The sequence below is a fragment of the Phycomyces blakesleeanus genome (assembly GCF_001638985.1).
Source record: "Phycomyces blakesleeanus NRRL 1555(-) unplaced genomic scaffold PHYBLscaffold_22, whole genome shotgun sequence".
In the NCBI taxonomy this organism is placed as follows: domain Eukaryota; kingdom Fungi; phylum Mucoromycota; class Mucoromycetes; order Mucorales; family Phycomycetaceae; genus Phycomyces; species Phycomyces blakesleeanus.
In genome coordinates this window covers 558,258-582,388 of record NW_017265155.1, presented here as the reverse complement: position 1 = coordinate 582,388, position 24,131 = coordinate 558,258, and the positions used below count along the sequence as shown (strand labels likewise).

General features: G+C 36.3%; 11 protein-coding genes across 11 annotated transcripts; 3 read left to right on the top strand and 8 right to left on the bottom strand.

Moving 5' to 3' along the window:
- Window positions 1–630: 630 nt before the first annotated feature.
- Window positions 631–2,865, bottom strand: PHYBLDRAFT_78555 (hypothetical protein). The gene is made up of 6 exons (XM_018443376.1): window positions 2,794–2,865; window positions 2,670–2,748; window positions 2,387–2,589; window positions 1,787–2,301; window positions 1,126–1,687; window positions 631–1,024 (listed from the first exon to the last, which is right to left on the bottom strand). Exons 1-6 carry the CDS (start codon window positions 2,834–2,836, stop codon window positions 681–683), a joined length of 1,746 nt encoding a protein of 581 aa, XP_018287330.1. The 5' UTR covers window positions 2,837–2,865; the 3' UTR covers window positions 631–680.
- Window positions 2,866–3,581: 716 nt separating this feature from the next.
- PHYBLDRAFT_188421 (hypothetical protein) lies at window positions 3,582–5,190 on the bottom strand (the record flags this gene model as incomplete). Its single annotated transcript, XM_018439500.1, has 6 exons — window positions 3,582–3,938; window positions 4,019–4,287; window positions 4,385–4,583; window positions 4,696–4,924; window positions 5,002–5,095; window positions 5,147–5,190. Coding segments are annotated over 6 exons (982 nt in total), but the record flags the coding sequence as incomplete, so codon positions are not given.
- Window positions 5,191–5,871: 681 nt separating this feature from the next.
- PHYBLDRAFT_21980 (hypothetical protein) lies at window positions 5,872–7,443 on the top strand (the record flags this gene model as incomplete). Its single annotated transcript, XM_018439770.1, has 5 exons — window positions 5,872–6,058; window positions 6,145–6,227; window positions 6,322–6,518; window positions 6,577–6,746; window positions 6,827–7,443. Coding segments are annotated over 5 exons (1,254 nt in total), but the record flags the coding sequence as incomplete, so codon positions are not given.
- Window positions 7,444–9,681: 2,238 nt separating this feature from the next.
- Window positions 9,682–11,267, top strand: PHYBLDRAFT_116483 (hypothetical protein; the record flags this gene model as incomplete). Its single annotated transcript, XM_018428521.1, has 3 exons — window positions 9,682–10,174; window positions 10,255–10,334; window positions 10,416–11,267. Coding segments are annotated over 3 exons (1,425 nt in total), but the record flags the coding sequence as incomplete, so codon positions are not given.
- Window positions 11,268–11,721: 454 nt separating this feature from the next.
- Window positions 11,722–12,315, top strand: SDHD (succinate dehydrogenase flavo protein subunit 4 SDH4; the record flags this gene model as incomplete). The annotated part of the gene is made up of 3 exons (XM_018439774.1): window positions 11,722–11,926; window positions 11,992–12,012; window positions 12,164–12,315. The coding sequence occupies 3 exons, from the start codon at window positions 11,722–11,724 to the stop codon at window positions 12,313–12,315; spliced, it is 378 nt and encodes a 125-aa protein (XP_018287326.1).
- A 782-nt stretch (window positions 12,316–13,097) lies between these two features.
- Window positions 13,098–13,643, bottom strand: PHYBLDRAFT_91703 (hypothetical protein; the record flags this gene model as incomplete). Its single annotated transcript, XM_018443771.1, has 2 exons — window positions 13,098–13,471; window positions 13,532–13,643. Coding segments are annotated over 2 exons (486 nt in total), but the record flags the coding sequence as incomplete, so codon positions are not given.
- Window positions 13,644–15,267: 1,624 nt separating this feature from the next.
- PHYBLDRAFT_172535 (hypothetical protein) lies at window positions 15,268–15,936 on the bottom strand (the record flags this gene model as incomplete). Its single annotated transcript, XM_018436825.1, has 1 exon — window positions 15,268–15,936. One exon carries the CDS (start codon window positions 15,934–15,936, stop codon window positions 15,268–15,270), a length of 669 nt encoding a protein of 222 aa, XP_018287324.1.
- A 1,273-nt stretch (window positions 15,937–17,209) lies between these two features.
- Window positions 17,210–18,425, bottom strand: PHYBLDRAFT_66752 (hypothetical protein; the record flags this gene model as incomplete). The annotated part of the gene is made up of 2 exons (XM_018441683.1): window positions 17,210–18,036; window positions 18,146–18,425. 2 exons carry the CDS (start codon window positions 18,423–18,425, stop codon window positions 17,210–17,212), a joined length of 1,107 nt encoding a protein of 368 aa, XP_018287323.1.
- Window positions 18,426–19,737: 1,312 nt separating this feature from the next.
- On the bottom strand, window positions 19,738–20,262 carry PHYBLDRAFT_149682 (hypothetical protein; the record flags this gene model as incomplete). Its single annotated transcript, XM_018432316.1, has 2 exons — window positions 19,738–20,013; window positions 20,089–20,262. 2 exons carry the CDS (start codon window positions 20,260–20,262, stop codon window positions 19,738–19,740), a joined length of 450 nt encoding a protein of 149 aa, XP_018287322.1.
- An 808-nt stretch (window positions 20,263–21,070) lies between these two features.
- Window positions 21,071–21,630, bottom strand: PHYBLDRAFT_149681 (hypothetical protein; the record flags this gene model as incomplete). The annotated part of the gene is made up of 3 exons (XM_018432315.1): window positions 21,071–21,279; window positions 21,334–21,457; window positions 21,544–21,630. 3 exons carry the CDS (start codon window positions 21,628–21,630, stop codon window positions 21,071–21,073), a joined length of 420 nt encoding a protein of 139 aa, XP_018287321.1.
- Window positions 21,631–21,834: 204 nt separating this feature from the next.
- PHYBLDRAFT_135883 (hypothetical protein) lies at window positions 21,835–23,705 on the bottom strand (the record flags this gene model as incomplete). Its single annotated transcript, XM_018429751.1, has 7 exons — window positions 21,835–22,307; window positions 22,399–22,603; window positions 22,701–22,880; window positions 22,951–23,143; window positions 23,230–23,355; window positions 23,474–23,558; window positions 23,628–23,705. The coding sequence occupies 7 exons, from the start codon at window positions 23,703–23,705 to the stop codon at window positions 21,897–21,899; spliced, it is 1,278 nt and encodes a 425-aa protein (XP_018287320.1). The 3' UTR covers window positions 21,835–21,896.
- Window positions 23,706–24,131: the final 426 nt, after the last annotated feature.

Sequence of the window (24,131 nt, the reverse complement as noted above, 5' to 3'; positions counted from 1 at the left end):
CTAAAATTTAGCCGCTCAAGACGATTTTATGAAAACTTCGTTATCTACATTAAATCAACCGCAAAAAATGGACTATAATGTAACCGCTACAGATGCTCTGATATCTTCATATTATTTACATAAGATCTTAGCCTAGAATACTAGGCAAATAAGTTATTTTGAACCATTTGAACAGTGATTTTAGCTGCCTTATCATAAATCTACTAAGAACTTCCAAACCCTTTTTTTAGTTCTCTAAATCCTTTTTCGTTTACTCTCTTAATGATATACTTTACAGTGGACAGGAATATACCAGATACCAATGAAATTTGGGTTGCACTGAAATCTCCTTAATACATGTACATAATACACCCGTATTTGTAGGGATCCCTTTTCTCACATTAATAGCAGGTATTTTCTGAAGAAGATGTATCTTCCATGTTTTATTATGTTAATAAAATGGAAAAGAAATCTATTTTTTTTATTGCCTATTGTTTTTTAGCTATATTTTGGGAATATATATATATATATTGACCAAATCTGAATACTTTGATGTGTTGAATACTTTATCATAGATCGTTGGCTTTTTTATGGCTTCTATTGTCCGTAACATATACACATATTTCTCAGCTACACTGTGCCGATTACTTTGCTCGAAAGTCATGGTTTTTTTTATTAGCGAGTATAGGTATCATAAGCTTTTATTGTTTTCGTTTAATATGCTCAGCCTTGATTTTCTTTAACCATTTCAATACATGATGCCGTCTTTTCTCAACATCAGGATGTGAGCTAATTTCTGCATATCGTATCGTTTCCTTTTCTCCAGTTATATCCTCTACTGGACTGTACTCAAACTCTCGATCAAGGACATTAATTTTAATCCTGATCTTATCCAAGCAAAATTGCATATGTAAATTCAGGACCGGTCGTTCTTTCTTTTTTCTAGTCTCAATGGGAAACTGGGTATCAAACATAGCTACCAGTTCGAGCTCTGGGGGCTCACCATATTGAGGTATCGGATCGTCGCCATCGTAAGCATATAAAGCTAAAAATAAAAATAAAATGCAGTAAAGAACAATTTAATAAATATATTTTCAGGCACGTTTTGGCTTTTAGCCTTTGTATCGAAATGAAATATGTACGTACATATAATCGGCAAGTCTGCTTTGCTCCATGAAATCCGTTTCTTAATCCATATTTCCTCATCGATTGGTTCTCCCTTCTTGACACACACATGAAACTCATCTTTGTTTGGAGAAGTATTGTTGTCCTGCTTGATATCAGATTCTGGTGGTATACTGAATTTGATGCCATAGGTGCGACGTAAAATACGCTGGGTAATTACTCGTGGCTTGAGACCAAACAACACTGCTCCTCTCATAACAGCCATATCACCTTTGGGAGTAAGTACAATGCTCTTAACTCTATCCTTGAATGTGTCTTTGATGCGCCCGAACAAATAAGGAGACTGTCCAAATCCGCCGGCTATGAACATAGCATCCAAATTTCTATCTCCTAGTTGCACAAGTTGCTTCTCAATCATATCAAGGACTTGCTGGACAACAGGCTCAAACACCTCTTCACGCATCTCAGTTGTAGATATCCAGAGTTTATCGCCTTTAATTCCATCTCCAGGAACATGGGGAATTATGCCCTCAATTCCAGGTGGTATATCGAGGAGGCTGTCGTTTTCGTTATCAAATATAGGCTACACAATTAATTAGCAGGAAGTCTTGTTCTGGCTTGAACACACTATAGGAGGATCTGGATGTTCCCCTTTTTTTAAAAAAAAAACCCCCCTTCATACCTTTACAGTGTCTACAAATTGCTGAACCATAAGTGCCACTTTATATCTATCAACATTGCTAAAACGCGAGAGCCTCTTCTTCAATAGTTCCTCCATTCTATAATCCAACAATGTAGATCCACAAGAACTTCCAGATCCCATTGTTACTTCACGCATATTTCTTGTTCCTGATGTTTCATCGATCTCGAACACAGCCAAATCAACTGTGTCACCACCAGCATCACATATCATATATCGACTACCATTCTGAAGGTTAAGCTCTGGGGATGTGTGCTCACACCACAGAGCAGCAGCCTCGGATTCCTCTACTATTAGTAGTTTTTCAGGGGAATCGTCTTGTTTCACGATACCAGCCTGTATGGCAGCATTCCGCATTATGCCCTTTGATTCCTCAGACCACATGATTGGCACTGTGAGACAGTATTTAAATTTGGAAGCATCTTCGAGGCTAGTATCTTTCCACTTTAACCTTTCAACAACATAATTGTTAAGCTCTTTGAGATAATCACTAATGACTAGAAATTAATAAAAAAGAAAGATCGTTTTTTGAGATTAGATCAACGCATATTAGCACAGATTAAGAAGAATAAAAAATTTTACCATCTGTTGGAGTCAGGCCATTTGGTAGCGTGGGAGGGTGTTTGATAGTTCTGTCCAGCCACAGCTTAACTCGGTTTACCAAGTCATCCTTATTGCTTGGCTCTTTCGCTTTGTTTATGGCCAGATATCCCCACGAAAGCAGTTCCTTGGTGTTCTTTTTGTACAAAGACTGGGTTGGAACTTTGGAACTGTGTCCTATTTGCCTAAATATGAATGAACCTGGTACTTTAGAATTTCATATTTCCCGCCCTCTCTTTACACAATTTTGAAAGTTATACATTACCAATATGTAATATCCTTTACTTCCATAAATCCATCCTGGACGTAAGCGTAGGAGCACCCCGAGAATGTAGTGCCGAAATCTAAAAGATATTAATACATAGTATTACTCTATCAAATATACGTACCTATTCCAATAACAAGCGTGTAGTCGTTTTCGTCTACTGTCATGAGCGGGTGTACTTATAAAGCGTAGATGGTAGAAGTAGAAAAAAAAGAAAGAGCAAAAGAAAGAAGCTATCAACGGATGAAGTTTTGTGCCTTTTTTTTTCTGGCGTCAGTAGTCACACACACACACACACGAATAAAACTTATATCATCGTTAGTCTCGCCTTGGCTAAGCCTTGATAATATAAGTGTCTATTACTTATGAAACGCAATATGCTCCGGCTACTTTCTGCTTTTTCTTTCTCTCTAAAGATGAAAGGATTTATGTAAGCCAAAAAGCTATACTTGTTAACCACAAGGTAATTTTTGTTGCTGTTGGAAAATTCGTTTGCAAAAGCTTAAAAGCCTTGGTCCAGTGATCATTAATAAAAGTAGAAAAAATAAATAAAACATATGACTCCATAACATAGACAAAAGAAAGGATCACTTTCTCCCAGGTGTCAAATTGATATTGGTATCTATTCTTGGCTTCTAGACCGATGTTACACGATAACCCTTGATCGATAAATTTATTTAAAGACAATAGAAAATTGCTATATGTACACTTTTACCTATCAAGAGTCTAGTTTCTGATTACCTCATATTTATTGTTGATTTTGAAACTATAGAGTCTGTTTTAATAACTTGAAATAAAAATTCATTTTGTAAATCAAGGAAACTAAATATATTAAGAATCTCTACTCACATTGAAATTTTGTATGCAAAACATATGCAACCAAAAAAAAAAAAGAACTATTTTGATAGATTTGATATTGGTATAATATTCTTTGTTGGTTCATGAAAATACATGTTTCAATTGTAAACGCTCCTAAAGACTCTTATTATATTTACAAAAAATAAATGGAATTATATCCGTAAAATAATATTATTACAAATAAAATTCAAGAAGAATAAAAACGATATATAATGTGCGAGGTATTCCAAGATCACCATGGATAGCAATAAAAAATATTCAAATCTATTTCTTGGATTTTCTTTCATTTTCAGCTAATACTTTTTGAGTAGCTTGTGTGATCAAAGGAGTCAACTCTTTGCGCTCTGCAAGAATTCTCAAAAGGTTGTAAGCAAGTGGAATAAAATTATGCTTTCGCAACATGTTTTCTCTCTATATAAACAGAAATACAAATGTTTAGTTTGGTTATTGACATATATACAAATGTTAATATCTAGCCACACTATACTTACATGCCACATCTGTCTCTTTTCCTTCTCCAAGTGTAATCTGTGCTCCAAATAGCTTCGCTCTCTGTTGATTTTATTTCTCTCGGCATTAGCATCTTCTGGCAAAGAAAGCAGCAGACAATCCTTTTCCTCTATTTGCTCTTCGTATACTTCTATCCGATCTCTTGTCAATGCCATCAAGCTGAAATGTAATTCTGAATTTCCATAACGACCCATTCGATTTGAAATTGCTTCATTGGCCTTGTTAGTCCAATTATCATCTGTACAAGGTCCTTTTAAGAAAAAAAAAAGAAAAAGTCTGATAAGATTGTACATTTCTTTTTCTCCCTTTGCTGGTACTGGAAAAGGCAATCAATCAAATATATTTACCAAGATTAACTGGACCGCTGCTGAGTCCATCTAGCTCATATAATGCACCATGAATAGGGAGATATGCAATAAAGTGAAACAGATCCTCATCCTTTGATCCTCTAGGATCCTTCATCTCGTTTACAAAAGGGTCGGAACGAGCAAAACTGTTGTGAACCGATCTAATTAAATCACTATTTGAAATAGCAAGGCCTTTCATCTATCAAAATATATATAAAAGGTTAAATTTCATTGTTTTTATCCAGCCCCCTCTCATTTTGTTCGCCTATATGTTTGGTTGTGAGTTGGTAGGTGGATGTGAGAATGCTTACGTCGGGGGGAAAATCAAAGGTGAATTCCTTAAAATTGCGCAATTCATCGCCAAGATCAATATCATCCCGATTCAACAAAATAGAAAGGATTGCCTGGGTTGCACATGCGTTATTGATCACTTGGTTTGCAAAGAAGATGTGATCGGTTGGGGAGTTGTCAGAATGGGCCAGCGAAGGTACTGCCTCTGCCTTTTGCCATTTAAACAAGAAGATCAAGCCATACACAGGCCTATTATCAATAATAATTAATATGAATAATTAAAGCGATAAACTAGAGCCCTTTCTGTATTATTTTATTATTTTTACTTTAATTCCTCCATTGTAGATTCATCAAGGCTATAGATCTCTTCGACTTGTACACCTTTAACGCCCATTCCAGAGATGAGCTCTGTGAAGACACCTATTAAAGTAAAAGAATAAGCACATGTATTTATATATAGATTAATCTTACCTGGATCGCTTTCAATAAGACACCAATTTCCAGCTTCAGACATTGTTTTTGTGCGAGTAATGACAAAAGAAAAGGAACAAGACCCCGCTTTGAAGACGCATACGCAGATTTGAGTTAGCGTCCTGCTGGGAAGCTGCAGTCACGCTGACAGTGGTCCTTTTTAAGCGACAATCCTTTTCCCCTTAATCATTGTTCACGCCATGCCAAGATTGAGTACAAAAGAAGCGCCTCGTCCATTGAGAAGGTCAAGGAGAGCCATAGGCAGCATGGCAGAGTATAGCAGCGATGAGGAAGATCGCAAGCGAGCTCCCAAACGTCGTTCAAAGCCAACGATTACTCAAAAAAAGAAAAGTACAAATAAAATCGATAAATCTGATGAGGAAGTCGAGAATGAATCTGAAAATGAATACATTGAGAATGATCCCGAGGATTCAGTTTCTGATTCGGAATCCCTCAACAATGGAAGTTCTAGTGACCCAGTTGCAAGCTCCGGTACTAGAAATGTCGCTACAAGAAGCCGCCGAGCTAAAGCATCGACTGTCTCTACCACTACTACGGCTGCTGGAGTTACAAAAAAGAAACCTGGACCAAAAAAGGGTGTTGTAAAGGCTTCTATTGCTCCACGCAAGGTACAGCGGTAAGATACATTTTACAGTCGCAGGATTGAGGATGAGATTGTTTAACAAATAGGAAAACAAACTATCTTAAATAGTGTCAATACTATTATCCCTATAACTCCATTGAAAGAGAGAAGCATAGAACGTTCCACACCAGCAACATCTTACGAACTAGCCCGTGAACGTCTGCATGTCTCAGCTGTTCCTGATTCTTTACCATGCCGTGAAAATGAATTTGAGGAAATTATGGGATATCTTGAGAGTGCTTTAGAGGAGGGCACAGGAACTTGTATCTGTACGTGTCTTTCTTTATCTTTATCTTTTTTTAAAAGAAAATACACGGAGACACTACATCAATAATATTAAGCATTTCTAATTTAGATATATCTGGTGTACCTGGAACAGGAAAGACAGCCACCGTACTAGAGGTTATTCGCCACCTTCAACACAAAAGTGAAAATAATGTAAGTATTATATATATATATCTACTCAACACCATAATATACATTATATTAAAAAATATATATCGATATCTTTTTATTTCTTTTTTTTTTGTAGGAAATTCCTCCTTTTGATTTTGCAGAGATTAATGGAATGAAGCTCACAGATCCGAACCAAGCTTATAATTTATTGTGGGATTGTCTTGAGAAATCTGCTAATCCAGGAGCAGAACAAAAGAAGCGAGTAACATCAGCGCATGCGCTTCAACTACTAGAAGCCAAATTCAACCAACAAGACTCAAGTCAGAAAACAACGTAAGAAAATAAGGACTTGGATTATATTTTGTACAATCTAATGGATAGAAAAATACAGGGTTGTTTTGATGGACGAACTCGACATTTTGGTTACAAAGAAACAAACAGTCATGTACAATTTCTTTGAATGGCCTAATAGACCTTTCTCAAAGCTTATTGTTGTTGCCGTAGCAAATACCATGGACTTGCCTGAGAGAATGCTGAGCAACAAGGTTTCCAGTCGGTTGGGTAAATATAAAACATCCATCATATTATTAAACAGAATTATCTTCAGAAAGAAGTACTTTTATCTTATTTATTATTGACAGGTCTTACTCGCATCAACTTCCAGTCCTATAATCACTCTCAGCTCTTCAAAATTGTAGAATCTCGATTACAAGGAATTGATGCCTTTGAGAAAGAAGCCGTTGAATTTGCTGCCCGTAAAGTCAGCTCAGTAAGTGGAGATGCTCGACGTGCGCTTGATATCTGCCGAAGAGCAGTCGAAATTGTCGAGTCAAGGATCCGCAAACAAACCGATAGTGATAAACCTGCAAGTCATGTAACCATTGGTATCGTTAACGAAGCAATTCGTGAGATGTTTTCGTCTCCTTCTGTTGCCTTTATTCAGTCCTGTTCTTTGCATCAAAAGTTGTTCTTGGTTTCTGTAATGAGAAGAGCACGACGCACAGGATTGGCTGATGTAGAGTTTGGAGACACAGCATTAGATCATATGGAAACATGTAAATGGTACAGCATCGACCGCCCTACAATGAGTGATCTTATGCGCGTATGCGAGTCGTTGGGTCAGACGCGTGCACTAGTAGTAGAGGGCGGTCGTTTGGATCTAGGAATGCGGATATCTCTCAACCTGGCTGAAGAGGATATCATTATGACCTGCAAGTCGGATAAAGTTATTGGAAGATTGTTAGATACGATGAACTGAACTGACCTCGTAAAAATACTATCTTGATCTCGTATTGACGTGTAAATAAATATAAATAAACAATAGGGTGTTTCAGCAGTTTTAGATGTTTAGATTTTACTTTTGCGGTAACTCAATACGTGAGCCAATGATAATTGATATGAAAATAAAGCTGTAGAAAGCTTTCGTATTTCCTTTTGCTCTTAATTTTATTTTCTTATGAAATATTCATAGGCAAAATTGGGGAATCTAAATTTGCATTCTATAAACAACTAAGGACTACCCTTAGTTGTTTATAGATTGAAAATATCTCAAATTTAGATTAGTAAGAGCCAATCATTTAACAAATTAAACCACCGCAAAAGTAAAATCTAAACATCTAAAACTGCTGAAACACCCTAATAGTAATAATAAAACATTTGACCTCAACTCAGTAAGAAAAGCCCTTTTTTAAAAAAAAATGATACGTTATTCAGAGTGTATAATATAGACATCAAACTTAAAGGCAGGTTGATAAAGACAACTATCATTATAAATGAGCTGAGTGTTATACCTGCTAGATTATATTTTTGCTCTTGCGAGCAAGGGAAAAATAAAGATAATATACAAATAGTTTTATATTAAACAGAGACACGACAGGTATAATTCTAGAGATATATAGCGCAAACAAAACTGTCGACCGAAAGATTCAATACTGATCTTTTTAAATATAGTAATAAAAGAGTATTTATGTAATTCTAATCAAAGCATTTTTTTAAAAAAAATTAGCAGTATGTATCTTGTTTAGTAGGAGCTCGGAAAAAGCGATGTTATTATTGACAGCCTTTCTTTTTCATGTATAAATAAGTTCAAGATAAGACCTTAAAACCCAAGAGTTATACCAGGAAAATTATAGTTTATCAAGTTCCTCAACGATGAGATAAAGTTATATGTAGCACATTAGCAAAATAAGATTGACTAATGTACTTACTTAAACTTTCACCGAAGTTTTTTGTTTTGTTTTGGCTTTTTTTTATGCAAGAAGATGTATTCGTTACATTTTTATACTTCATTGGGGATATTTAAAGTCGAAATCGAAATAATTTAAGGAATAAAATAGCAGGTCTCCAGAATATAAATGTATTGGGTACCTGAAATAAATCTATAGCGAATTAGAAGATCGGCGTTACTTACGCTATTCCCCTCAATACAATAAAGACTTTTGCTGGTGATTAATGAATCTTTAATTTGTTCCTGGGTAAATTGGCCTTTCCACATAATGAGTTTTGGATTTCATCTTGTTTTTATTCAAAATTCCCAAATTATTTCATAGTTTAATAATTAGACGACAAGTACAAAATAAAAGAAAAACTTTATACTGCATATATTTACATCTTACGAATAAAGTGTTTCAACTACTTTGCACGGTACCTTGAATGTTACTTGATACTAAAGTACTAATATTTATAATACAGCTTACTATTTTCTAGTTGAGAAGTGTGGGTCTTAATTGCGGGTTTTACCATTTTCCAATTTTTTTGCTTGGTCATTGTTTTATATTAGCCTTTGCTTTATTTGGTGTTTATACACTTAACCAAGCAGTACATGAGTCAGCAATAGTTCGATTGATCCAATGGCTCTGTGAGGGGAATCATAAGGCGGCTCTAGTACACGATCGAATAGGATTCCTGGATTAATGCAAGTTTAGATAAGTATCCAAAAAAAGACATTCTGCGTTTAAACTGCCATGAAAATTGTAATCTGTGTCACTTGGATTTGTAACATAGTTACTGTTCCCACGTAGTCCAAATAGTTGAATATCGAGGAATATGAAAAGAAGTGAGAGATGCTTACATACATACATATATGAAGTTCAGGTTCGAATTTTATAACAATACGTAATGGCATGGAAATCATCTGAGAAACTCATTTTGAAAAGCTAGGTCATACAAAATCGATCAATAATGGAAAATAGTATAGATATTATGCATATGGATTGTCAATGAAACACTCTATGTACAAGTAAAGTAATGAAACGTATCCTCATTGTAAAAAGGACTTTCAAAACAAGGATTTGCACTTATATAAAAAGAACGTGTCTAGTGTCATCCTTGCTTTCATCTCTCACCGTATATTTCATCTTACCTAATGTCTCACCAGGACCTTCAAACTGCTCGTCTCTCCAACGGCAAGGATATCAAAGGTATCCCAAAAATCGTTTAATAATTTTCCCTGAAATAATACAGGGCATATACTAACTTTTTTTTAGTCCATACTCATCTTTTTATTAACAACGAGTTTGTACCCGGTCATGGTCCTTTGATCGAGACGATCAACCCTGTTAATGAGCAGGTAATCTGCTCTGTTCATTCTGCTGATGAGTCCGACGTAAATGCTGCTGTCAAGGCTGCCAACGATTGCTTTAAGAACGAATGGCGAAAGATTGCACCCGCAGAACGTGGCCGATTGATGAACAAGTTGGCTGATCTCATGCAGCGTGACATTGACGAGCTGGCTACCCTCGATGCTCTCGACAACGGAAAGGCCTTTACTATTGCCCGTGACGTGGATGTGACCGACTCGATTGGTTGTTTCCGTTACTTCGCAGGCTGGGCTGACAAGATCCACGGCAAGACCATTGATACTACTTTTGATAAGTTGTGCTATACTCGCCACGAGCCATTAGGCGTTGTTGGTGCAGTAATTCCTTGGAACTACCCTCTTATGATGGCTGCATGGAAGTTTGCTCCTGCCTTAGCTGCCGGTAACTGTGGTAAGATACAATTTTAACTCCTCATATTGAAAAGTGAATAAGCTTTTTTGTAATAGATGTATTAACAGTTAATTTGATAGTTGTCATGAAGACTTCCGAGGTTACTCCCCTTTCTCTTTACAAGTTTGCTGCTCTCTGCAAAGAAGCCGGCTTCCCAGCTGTAAGCATGTGTTTTATTGTTTATTTGTATAATTGTAGTTTGTAGTTTGTACTTGCGCATACTCATCACAAGGTATATTAGGGTACTGTAAACGTTATTACTGGTTATGGCCACACCACCGGCAACTATCTCTCTAACCACCCTGGTGTGAGCAAGATGGCCTTCACTGGTTCTACCGTTACTGGTCGTAAAGTTATGGAAGCCTCTTCCAAGAGCAACTTAAAGAAACTTCAGCTTGAACTTGGTGGAAAGTCTGCCCAGATTGTATGTGCAGATGCTGATCTCGAAAGTGCTGCTGTGTGGGCTGCCGGTGGTATCTTCAACAACCATGGTCAGAGCTGCAACGCTGGCTCGCGTATCTTGGTTCATGAGTCTGTGCACGACAAGTTTGTTCAGCTGTTTGTCAAGGAAGCCGAAAACATCAAATTGGGCGATCCTTTTGATGTCGAAACTTTCCAGGGCCCTCAGATCAGCAAGGGCCAATTCGAGAAGATTCTGAGTTACATTGAGCTTGGAAAGAAGGAGGGTGCTAAGGTTGCTTATGGTGGCAAGAGATGGGGTACTACAGGATACTACATCGAACCTACTGTTTTTATTAACTGCAACAACAACATGCGCGTGATGAGAGAGGAGATTTTTGGACCTGTTGTAGCTATTGGTACATTTAAGACTATTGAGGAAGCTATCGATATTGCCAATGACTCCGACTACGGTTTGGCCGGAGGTGTGTACACATCCAACATTGACACTGCTATCAAGGTTACAAACGAGGTTAAGACCGGAACTATGTGGGTCAATTGCTTTGATGTATTCGACCAATCTACTCCCTTTGGTGGTTACAAGCAATCTGGTTTTGGCAAGGAGCTTGGCAAGTATGCCCTTCAAGAGTATACTCAAGTCAAGGTTGTCAAAATCCTCCGTTCTAAGCTCTAAATTACAAATTTTCATACCTTGCCCTATTCATCTTTCAATTACAGTCTTTCACTTTAATAAAAATAAAAATACAAATACAAATACAAATAGCTATTGATGTATCATACCAACACGAATACGCGAATATACATACACATACACATAACTGCATTCTTTACAGCTAAGATCGTTAAATCCTTTTTCCGCTTCACGTGCGGTTGATTGCGTCATCAAAGGCGAAGTGCGAATAGTCCCGGTGTCAATGAGCAAAACCAAGGTTTTTCTTGCCTTACACTGTCACCAACTTCCCCCACTCTTTAGTAATTACAATGGCTCTTCGTCTTGCTACTCCTGCATTCCGCTCAGCTGCCAAGATGGCTGCTCGCCAGCAGCCCATGGGCCTTGTAAAGATTCACTCTTGTGAGCAAAACGACTACGAAAGTTTCTATCATAAACATCGAATCTAACGTATTTTATGCTATCCTCTACAGCCGTCACTGCCAAGGCCAACTCGACCACTGCCCATACCCCTGATCGTCTTCATGGCTCACTTCATTGGGACATTGAACGTGCTGCATCCGTTGCCCTTGTTCCTTTGATTGCTTCCCAGCTTGCTTTCGGTGCCTCTCCAGTCACTGATACCCTTCTCGGTGTTGTCCTCCCCCTCCACCTTCACATTGGTAATACGACAAAACAAACAATAATACTAAATACTAACAATAATGTATATTTATAACTTTAAAAGGTTTCGGTGCTTGCATTACTGGTGAGTTATTGTGGGGGTTATATATTTGACTTAATTTTTTTTTGGTTCTGTTGTGACATGACCCCGCATTGATGAAATTTGGCCAGGGGGATGAAATTGAATTGAAGTCCGGTACGACATGAGACTCACCCACATTTTCTCTCTATTGTAGATTACTTCAACACTCGTAAAACACCCATCCTTAATAAGCTTATGACTGCCACTCTTTACGCTTCTACTGCCGGTGTCCTTGTCGGATGCTACCAGTTCAACACCAACGATGTCGGTCTTACTGAGTTCATCTCTCGTACCTGGACTGCCTAAGAGAAAGCCATTGATAATCCTAATAAACACAATGGGGGGAATTCTAAGGCATGTTTATCAAGGATATTCAAATACAATGCAATCAATTTCACTAGTTAGGATGAAGAAGTCTTTTTTATTCTATGAATCTTTTATTATCATTGTTATTAATATTGATCAAGGAAAAGGCTATGAAAGTGAATATGTGAGGAATTGAGAAGAATATGGCTTGTAAAGCGTCTTGACTCTTTTTAATGTTTAGAAAGGAGAGGTTGTGAATGGGAAGAGGAGGGATCATATAAGCTGTGTAAATTGATACGCTTGATAAATCAAGATTCATCATCAGAAGCATTCTTTGAGCTACTGCTGCTTGTAGCTTCACTTGATCCAGATGATCTTTCTCCTTTTTCAGCTGCCAATCTACGTCTATTAAAGAACTTTTCCTATTTAAAAAATAATAATGAAAATAATAATAGGTTAGTGGATCATAGTGAAGAAGTTTGCGCCTTGCTGTGTGTGTGTTTTTTTTTTCAAGTTTAAATATAATAATATTGTCTTACCACCACTGTCTCTGCGCCGAACATGCCTGCAAATCCCTTGATGAACTCCTGACTTTGTCCTTCCCAAAAGACCAGTTGATCCAGGATTGCCCCCTTGAACAGCTTTCGTAGATCTTCAATTGACTTTTTTGTCTTTATTTCTTGCTCCTTTGGCCAAATAGTTAGTAAGGGCTCGTTAGATACCGTCGCATTGATATATATATATGTATGTATGTATAGGAACACTAAGATGTGATTAAATACCTTTATAAATGATATATTGAGCTCTTTTGCACTCACGCCACGTTCAAGATTACGACGAAGATAGGCGTCATAATCTCTGACGATGCGTGTGATAAGATCCGATGTCGAGATACCGTCCGTGCGTCGTGTGGGTAAGAACTTTCCTTGGGTTTTGACAAAACAATAAACATCTCCGGATTCTAATGAAACATATGGCTCGGCATCATGTGAGACATAGTCAATGTGATGCTCGTCGAGGAATTCTTGTGTGATGACCCAAGGTGCATCCTCTACGACTTCATCAACCCATTTACAGTGACGCACAGACTCATATCGTTCCACATCTGTCATTACTGTTTTTCCTTTGCGCTTGTGAGTCTCGATATCACTACAAACTGTAAATGACCGCGTGAGCTATTAATCAATCTAAGGAATTTTGGATCAGATATACATACTTCCAACAAGAAGATGAACGTTCGGAAATGCCTTTTTGGCCTGTTCCAACGCTTTTGCATGACCAAAGTGGAACATATCATAAATGCCATCACAATAAATTCTCACGGGACGCCCAGTAGGAGGCTAGTAGATAGTAGATAGTTATAGTTATAGTTATAAAATAAAGAGCACAAAAAACAAAAACAAAAACAAAAGAAAAACAAGGTTTAATTATATGGTTTGTTTTCACGGTAACAAACGAATTATTGTGTTCATGCTCGTTTCCTTACTTCGTTGATCTTGAATGGGTACCCTTCTGTCATTTCTGCTGTAAGTTTTGTTTTGGTCTCGGTAGGCTTTACGGGTGGGGAGTTGTCGGGGGATAATAGAGCTGTTTATAATAATAGTATTTTGTGTGCAGACAAGTGTCAATAGGAAGCTTTAAGCGTGATAGTATCTACAGAATACTTGCCCATGGTAAATATGAGGATAGTGACCTACAAAAAAAGAGAGTGAGTCATGGTAGTCGATGGTAATTACGAACAAGATCTTACGAGTATTGCAAAAGGGTTCAAAAGGCACTTGAATTACCGCAATCTTCAACTCAATAAGTTCCTTTAAAAAGAGCTTGTGCAACTACGTCAGATAGTATACTGGGGTTCTCTAAAGTCAGTCCCATGTGAAGGGTGGTGAGGGTTCCAGTATCCTCAACCCCATTCTTTGTGCCAATATGGCATTTTGACCTGACTACATTATGAACACCTTTATTGGTGTAAAGTGATTTTTAGACTCTGGTTTTAGCTATTGTTGTCTAACTTCTTTACATCATGTTTCTAAACACTTCTTCTATTCAAGTCATTCTTTCTTTATCTTTTTTTTTGGTGTTCTCTATGGAGACTTTCTTTTCTCTTTTTTATTCTTTAATTAGAATTGACGGCTTCTTTTCAATATTACTATTATTGTTATTTTTATTATTTTGCTATTTTACTATCATTGACTTTATTAAAACTCCACGCGAAGATTTTCGAACATGCACGAACATGGGATATCAGCTCTTTTTTTGATTTTATCACAAGAATAGTTTAATAGATCATCTTGGGATCATAGTAGGCTCAAGTTACCATATGGCTATCAGTGTGCTGTTTTGGCTGGAGACCAAAGTAGTATATCTCCTTTTCCATTAAATATATTTATTCACATATTTTAATTAATTAAATCTCAATTTAACTGAGTGGTGTTTATTTATCTTGGTTTTGGTTTGTGAATAACCTTACTAAATTATATGATATAAGATTAAGCCATCAAATATTGAAACTTTTTTTTGCAATGTTGGGTGTAAAAGTTTCAAATCAAGAGATCAAGCTAATCAAGGATTATACACACATTAAAGAATGGATATAAAAAGTTATATACATATCTACCTTGAATAAATAACCTTGGTCGATTAATTATCTTGAGAATCGATAGTAAAAATATTATATTTATCAGTACAATAAAGGTAGAATTACAGATCTTTACCATTATATACTTTAAAGTATGTATTCTTTTTCTTTATTTGCCAAAGGAGGGAGTAACAAAAAAAGTAAATGCATGCTAATATGGTATTATTATCCTTCTTCCTTATTATTCCTAGCATTTTTTGGTTACAATTATTACAAAGAGTACAATTATTATTACCGTAATTTTAATCATAAGGCATACTATATTATATCTACTACTAGGCAATGTAATTAACTAATTTGATAGGCAAAATATCCTAATTATGTGCACAATACTGCTTTGCGAGCTTGTAAGTCTGAAGTCCCAATATTAGACAATGCTCAGGATTATCCGATTGAAGATATCTAGCCCAATCGCAGATCGTATTCCAAAAAGGTAAAACTCCTTTAGCTATCGACATATTCCCAAACAAAATTTTGTACAGTTTTTCACGGACATGGTCAACTTTGGGAGCCAAGGTATCTTTGAAAACGACACGATCCATTTCCTCAAGTAGCAACACTGGTCTCTGGAGGTACAAACGGCTTTCTTGCTTATTCTCATACATCTTACAACATTGTATAAGTCTTATAAATGCAAAAGTAAGTGGAGAAGTAACAGTTTGGTGTATTAACAGTTTCTCTTCTCCTGGCCCCAAGATAAATTGAATGACTCGTCTATTTGGGCTGTTTGTACTGTTAGGAGGCTTGTGGTACGGACAATTGGTTGTATTATTTGACAGTAGGAAGGACAGGCCCTTGCTTTCATTTGCAGCAAGCATGACGTCTAAATCATTTTCGTAAATCTCTGTTCTTGAGAAGTTTTGTGTTTGCTCGACCCTGAAGTTCGCCCAAGTCTCAGCCGCCAGATAAAAATAACCTTTTGGAATATAGTATGCATACGCCTTTGTAACTTCTCGGCTGGTGTTATCGGGAGTAGGGGTCATTGTTCAATAAAGAGGTCAAAGAAAATAAAACCAGGATGATAGGAAGATTCAACAGAAAACGAAGCGTTCAAATACGTTGTAGTGATGAGCAACTGTGTGACAAGCAGCATATAAAACCCAAAAAAAAATTGTCTGATTGCATGGATCTTATTAAAAGTTTAGATATGACATTTTAAGAGCATCTGAGTGCGTCTTTGCGTGTATGTATTTAATGTAAAAGTAATACTATACATATACGCTATATGCTATTTCTCTTTATCATTTTTATTTCATATTGACTCTCCAAATATCTACGTTTATTTTTTGTGTACATTTATTCATAAAGATCGTTTTTAAAGTATTTCTTTCTGTTTTTATTTTCTTTAAAAAAATATAATAGTAGTTACAACAATAATCCATGTACATACAATAGGAGCTAGTAAATAATTTGGTTCTATGCTAATGTTTCACTAAAATAGTTTGTAATTTAATATATCTAATTTTGTAGGTAAATCCAGTTAGTAAATATATGCCAAAAAGAAAATTTGGAAAGACTGTCATAGCACACTGGCTATTTATTTTTAAATAAAGTATGATGAGCAGCTGTACTAAATGAACTTTTCAATCTTATTGACTAATGTCCCATATATGTGTACTGGCTAGCGAATAATATAAGCCCATTCTTTTTTTATTATCTCTATCTGTCCTTGAGAAGTATTTGACCTAGTCTTATATGTATACAAAGTAAAGCTATCCTATTTCAATCTTACAAAAAGTGTGCGATCATTTTTAGGCTTGTGGAGACTAATAAAAAAAGCACCAAAAGAAAAGGTAGGGAACCAAAAACACCTTTTGAAACAACTGTTCTATGTACAGATTCTTGGTACAAAACTCTTTTGCCATGTTATTAAAGGTTGTATAAGTCAAACTATAAAAAACCCAAACAAATAAAAAGAGTCGGGTTACTTGAGATGTCAAATGAAATAATGAAAATGATAGCACTTGATAACTTGTTCGATCAATTATTCTTAACCCTACTAAGACATATAGCCTAAATATCGGCTTATATACTTCTTTTTTTGTTTCGTAGAGTTTATCAAAGTTATTTTTCTTGTAATGCCTATCTTGTTGGAAATAGATTATAGAATACATACATATACATATACATATATATTTATTATTATTATTAAGATTATTTTGATTTAGTAAATAATTATGGTGTAAATATTTGATGTTAAGATACAAGCTAAGCTATTAAGTGTACAAAGAGGAATTGATAATTGATAATAGGTCTTTAGGTGGGTGCACTATTTCTGACGTAAAGTAAATGCGACGGAAGAGGGAGCCGCCTTTCCTTCAAAAATGACCGCCTCGATTTATTATTTTGCTCATCATGAGGCATATGAATGGTTGCAACTACTGGGTCATGTGTACACAAATCCTTGTAGTCCTGTTTGACAGAGCCCATAGGGTCAGAGTTCTGAGTCCATATTCTTTGTATTTCAATAATAGGTGTAGTGTGTAAACACTGGCTTTTTGATGCCTCATTCAATCCATGATTTCCACGCTTTCCTCTACCCCAATTGATACTTGCGCTTTTTTGCTTCTTACTAGGTTTTGTTGCTGAATGCAGAAAATGCTTATCCTTCAAATCACCGGGTATACGAGCATCTTGAAACTTCAGGCAGCTAAGGAAGTTTGCACTCGAATGCCCAAAAGTATTTGGAGACTTGTTATGGGAGTGGCTACTTGATTTTTCTTTTCTGCTACAAGTTGAGAATGAAAATCTCATTGTTCTCAAACGCTCATCATCCATTGATGACTTTGTGTGACTGTGCGTATTTTGGTATGACTTTGAGCTAGAGGATTCGGATTTGGAAGGTACGCGTGAAGTAGATCGCGAAAACCCAAGTTGACCAAACGAACTAGCCAAAAATCTGCTCGAGGAAGGCTTGGGTGACGGGTCAACGGTACTCTTGGGCCCACTCGGTCGAGGCGGCACAGATGCCGTAGCTTTGCGGAACAGAGTGCTTACTGAACCACTCATACGATCGAACACTCCAGAACTACGTTTTGTTGGCATTGACTGGTCAATTGACTGTCTTGGTGGAGGACAATAACCTGATTCATATGATTTAATTATTTTTTGAGCTTTTGCTAGTGATCTCATTTAACTTTTTTTTCTTATGCACTGATCAAATTATGCTTTTGAGTAGAGTAAAATAATTACCTTGGGTCATTAATCCCGGAAGACCTTTTTGGTCAACTTTATTGATCCATTTTCTGAGCTTAGGATCGGCATTTATGCACATTTGAAAAAATGTCTGGTATAGCTCAATGCGATGAGCAGCATCATTGCCTTTGATTACTTGAGAGTAAGATATGGAGTGTGGACAATAATTATTAAAATCCTGGTTGATTTGGACTGACACGTTTAATGACTCTGCTGGTTTATCCAATGATTTTTTGCTATTTCTGATGCTGTTGGTTGTTCTTGTGGTGTCTTTCATAGTTCTTGACTAAAGAAGAAGAGAAAGGGTATGATTCTTGGCACAAAAATGTCAAGAAGTGAGAGAGTATGATGTAAATAAAGACAAGAGTGAATAACTTGAATGCCTCTATTTTACTTTCCTTTACCAAGGTATAAGCGTGAACTCCTTATACAAGCTTTATCCTCTTGGCTTGCCTTTCTTTTCACCCCTTGACCCCTCAATTGCTAACAAAGTTTTTATTATCTTATTATCTTATTTTAGCTTCTTGTTCTTTCTTCTTCTGTGCGTGTATGTGTCTTGGGCAGGACGTCATCCTAGTCTATGAATAGCCTCCTTTTTCTTCTTTCTCGTATTATCAAGTTTAATATGCAAGTCTTAAGAGTAAAAGAAAAAACTCCTCCGGTCGTTTGCATAGAATATTATATATTCTACGCCTATCCTAATCCTCGAGTTCTAATGGGCCATTTTTTTATTAATGTCGCTTATATACACAAGAATAAAGTTACTTAATAAATATTAAATGTTTTATCTATAAGTTTACCTTTTATTATTGTAAGAATACAGCGAAAGAAAAAAGACTGAGGTTATTGCAATAAAACTAGCAATATATTTTTTAGTCTCTTTTATTAAAAAACAAACAAACAATATATTGACGATGAGCAAGCTGCTTGTATGAAGTTAAAAAAAAATGTTAAATTTCACACACGTGCTTGTGTGTTCTGGCTATTAAGCATAAATAAAAGAAACAGATAACCTAAATGTAAGAGAATGAAATCTTTGATTATTGTAACTGTTTTGTAATTCGTATTAGAAGCAATTCAGTCCAGATGTCCTTTTTATAGAGAGCGATTTGTATTTATATATCTTGAAGGAAAAAGAATATCCTACTATTTTTTTTTTATTTTGTGTCGAAAAGTAAAAGTCAAAAGCAAAGAAGGCAGACCCTCAATTGAACTAATGGTATATAAGACCGGGCAAGTGGATATGTCAAGGATAAATAATAGAGTGTAAAGTTTGCCACCCTAACAATATTACATTGGGTCCAATGGCCATTCGCTATGCACTGATTAGTTCAAAGGAGGATCGTCCTTACTAACTCCTGCAGTAGAACGCATCATCAGTTTGAGATCCAACACCATTCAAGCCATTTGATGCCTCAATCTTGCTTGTATTTTTTTATACATATATATAATACCAATGACGCTAAATATATAATTCTTAAAGAGCCTCGCTTCTTATGTAGTGCTATAAACTTATTTTTGGCGGTGGTAGTGGTGTTGTCGATGTTTTTTTTTTAGATCTTCCCACTCTTTAGGTATTGATTTCGTTATTATTCAGGCATGGACTTCGATTCAATCGTCTCTTCAGGCGCCAAAGTTTCTTCAGATTTTGCATACTTCTTTTTCGATCGACGAGCACTTCGAGCCTTTTGTTTGGATACTTTTGCTGCCTTTTGGGCATTTTTGCTCAAAGTTCCGTTAAAAAGATCATCTAACTTCTCTCTCATTAATTTGCGTGCAATACCACGGTTTTCCTGCAACGATCTTGTCTGCTGACACTGAAGAAGCATAGAAGAAGAAAAAATGTTGGACTTTGCCATGGTTTGCTATCCACAATGAATCCGAGAGCTTGCCTGAACTCGTGTACCGGTTGGAATATGGCGCAAGTCCACGCAGCTTACACGCTTGTTAATGCATTGTCCCCCTGGTCCAGATCCCTTTACAAACGTCTCGATCAATTCCTTGTCATCAAGCACAATCTTCTTTCTTTCCGGAATGCTTGGTTTTGCTGTTGTCATCCATCGGTGGCTACCATTAAGAGGCATCAATAAACGTAGGTTACGGAGGAGCGACATTTAGTTAAAGGCTAATGATTCCTTGTGACAGGCCTTTGGTTCTTTTGGCATTTTATTCGACAATTAAAAAAAGAAAAAAAAAAAGAATATCGGGATATTTAATTTCCGAAATTTAGGCGTCATTGTGCAAAAAGGAAAAGGCAAAAGCTGTATTTATTCTTTTGATCTTGCATTTTTTAACCAAAACTAGATTTTAATATGACCAATGGTCACAGTTGTTATTTTTTTCTTCTTCTTGCCCTGTAATATATAACACAACTTGCATGGATATGACAAGGGCAGTAGGGTGTAGTGGCTGATGTAGGGTTTACCTTCTTTAAAAAGATTCATTATCATGACACTGTGCAGTATATCATCCCTTTGTATTTTTTATATTTAAACATAATAAAAGATACATTCTCCTGGTAAAATATTAGGAAATAATTACACATTTTGCATAGACTTCTTCGGCTCCGCTTATCACCGATTCTCCACATTAAGATTTCAACTGATCGAGTATCCATACAAGCATCAAATCAACTTTTTTTTAATATTTAATTCAATCAAAAACAGGGTTATCAGATTCATGGAGTTAAATGCAAACAGCATAAAGTAACATACATATACGCGGCGTTAAATTTTAATAATACTCTAATCACAAGAACGACAGTAAAGCATAGTTGTATCAAAATTTAGAGTGCCAGATTTATCCAACTTTCTATATGTGGATATTTGATAAGAAATTGATTGTGTAAAACCTTTCTTAGTAGTCAAGTATTTAAACTAAACAATTATCGACACAATCTTTGAGTAGTATTAATGACGATCTTTAATCTTCTAAAACATCATACAGTACTCGTATCCGAAGAGAGCACAGATCACAGCAAACTACGTCAATCCCTTGTTCCATATCATCTTCCTTGATTGCATAGATTCCAGAGCATCTACATTCGATTGAGAATGTACACGTCTCTTCATCATATTCCATGTCATCCAAATCCACCTCTGCATTGATCGCGGGCTGTTGAAATCGATTTGCTGTAGATTATTCGCAATAAGTTACTGCAGAATGTGACCAGAGGAGTAATTTACCCTTTAGTTCTGCATCATAATTTTGACGTTTCTTTGCATCTCTCAGGGTTTCCCATGCTTTGAGAATACGATGAGCATAGTCTCCATCATCTAATGTATTTGCAGTATGCTTATCTGGATGATGCTAGACTTTTAAATAAACTCAATAGACTGTTTTCATGTAGAAACAACGACTAAAATGTAAAATACTATTATTATTGCTTCGCTTACTTTAAGAATAAGTTCTTTATACCGCAACTTAATCTGGTCCGTAGTAGCACTTTCCGATATATTTAACACAGTGTAGTGATTCTCCATATTCTTATTTATTTATTTATATACATATATATCTTGGACAAGTTCCTCCAGGTACAAAGGAACCTCATTCAGTGTGGCTTACACAAAGAAGTACAAAATCAGCGTCACACACTTTGGCATAATTTCAGATGCTTGATTTTTTTCTCTGTGTAAAAAGGAACGCTTGAAATGAATGCTTATAATAAGATAAAGTAGATAAATATGAGATGTATATAAAGTTATATGGCATTATATAAATAAAAAATAAAAAGGCGCATTTTACAAATCTATAATGTGCGTTTCCATGCAAGACCATCTTCAGTGGATACTGTTTTGCGCCTTAGAATATCGAGCACCTTTTCTTTAACTCCCCACTTTCGTTTGTGACCCTTTTCGAACCATTCGATCACATCATTTTCTTCCTTCAGTCGACCTTCAAATCCAAACTCTGCACCTTCGCCTGTAACTGCACGTCGAACCTCATCCTCAGTTGGAAGAGCGAAACGAGAATAAGGGTATTGATCTATAATATCGAGTCGAGACGGCAATGTGAGTGCATTTGGTGATGGTTCATTAAAGTACAGCTGATCGATATCGTCGTCAGTTATTTCCTCAAGTGAGCTCGGTTGCCATTGAGGCTTTCTTCTTGGTCTACTCAAAAACGCTGCAATGACGCCTTCGTGAAAATCTTTGGTGACCTGTAATTGTGAATGAACATGGTTGGTCCATACACACACACAAAACGAAATTTCTTTCCACCGTATAATTGTTATTGTCTTTGAAACTTACTAGATATTTTTGAATAAGATCAAATTCGAGTTTAAGACAAGCATTAAATGACATAAATTGAGCCTTTCTCAGTGTCTTCAGGGTAACACACAAACTTGTTGGTGACATTGACATGATCTTCTTCTTTGTCTCTCTTATCCACGTAGTCGACTTTTCGTTTTCCAGTGCACCAATAATCTCATCCACACTGTCGTATTTAAAGCATCTAAAATATATGTATAAATACATCTTTATATAGCTATCATTTATGGTGTTTTTCTATCTATCTCTCACTCGAGTAATACTTTTTATATTTTTCTTACCTGTCAATTGTTTCACGTACAACTGGTGTAAATCCAATTTTGTCCGTAGCCACAGGATCTACAAACTCCTCGAGTACACGTTGGATGATTTCGTGTTCAGATGTTTCCAGATCAATGAGCCGATCTTCTAGGGCTGATAATCGGGACGACGGCACATAGTGAGTTGCAATGCCAGCAAAGCTGTAATAAAGACCGCATGAGTCTTGTGTATTCTTCGTACCCTCCTCATACAGAACAAGCTCACGCTCACAATGTATCGATTCCTTGTAACCGATCACCAGTCAAAGCCAAATAAGTTCCCGTCTCACCATCGAGCTTAGGTAGAAAAAAGCTCGAGCCTGAACTGAGAAACGCTCCAATACTGGCCTCAGGTAGCGAAAATATGGTCTTTTCGGTAGCGATTCGAAATGGACAATGTACAAAAAGTCCCGTAGCACCTCCCACTAAAAAAAAAAGTAAAGCCCCAATTAATCAGAAAATGACTGTGTGAATGATATTTACTAAATCCATTATTTGAAGTTGTCCTTACATGCATAGCCATCTAATATGGCAACATATGGCGTATTCAATGTTGCAATTGTCTGCACTAAGCCAAATTTCTCTTGGAAGAAGTAGAGCGCATCCGGATCTTTTGATTTAACTTTTAACAGAACCTCTGCTTTCATTCCAGTCAAACAATGGTATATGTATATATGTATATATTCACACACACACATATCATATACATCACAAATCCGTAATCTATAAAAGAAACCATCTAATATTATATTTACCAGATATGTCATCTCCAACACAAAACTTTCCACTTCCAGTACCCTTCATCAAAATAACCTTTGCTAGTTTGGATACCTCCCAAGCCTATTAATATATAAATAAGTTATTATTACTATTAGCATTTATTCTAAAAGAGAAAAAAAAACCGTTTACCTTTAACTGTGGCTCTATATTTCTAATCATTCCAAGATTAAGGGCATTGAGTTTCTCTGGTCTGTTGAGAATAAACATGCGTGCCCCAGATATCTTTTGATGAAGAACATGTGTCTATAATGATCCCAATAAATGAGCTTGGAGAATCTCAAACCTAAATCTCGAATGTCGGAATTACCTGTGGTAGACCTGCTTCAAGAACTATCGGTTCAGTAGAAGTCTAAATATATATAAGCAATAAATCGTTATTATTTTTATCCAGCTGAATGTTTGTCTGGCTTCCTCGCTCTCTCTCTCTTGGTTTGTCGAATATTCTATACAGGAGACTTTAACGTATCAAGTCTAAAGATTTATATTGACAGGCTTACCGATAGATTCTGTTGAAAAGGCTGGGATGCTGCAATGGCATATCTTTGGAGTGTGTTTGAACGAGGAAATGTAGTGATGTAATGTTGGCATTGTATGGAAGGGGATATTGATGTACGATGAAAGGATGAGTATAGA

Excerpts from the sequence above, each read along its gene's own strand:
- PHYBLDRAFT_78555 (XM_018443376.1), bottom strand. The coding sequence starts at position 2,836 with ATGACAGTAGACGAAAACGACTACACGCTTGTTATTGGAATAG. Across the intron at positions 2,749-2,793 it reads CACGCTTGTTATTGGAATAG|ATTTCGGCACTACATTCTCG; the intron begins GTACGTATATTT and ends AATATCTTTTAG. Across the intron at positions 2,302-2,386 it reads TGGCCTGACTCCAACAGATG|TCATTAGTGATTATCTCAAA; the intron begins GTAAAATTTTTT and ends ATTAATTTCTAG.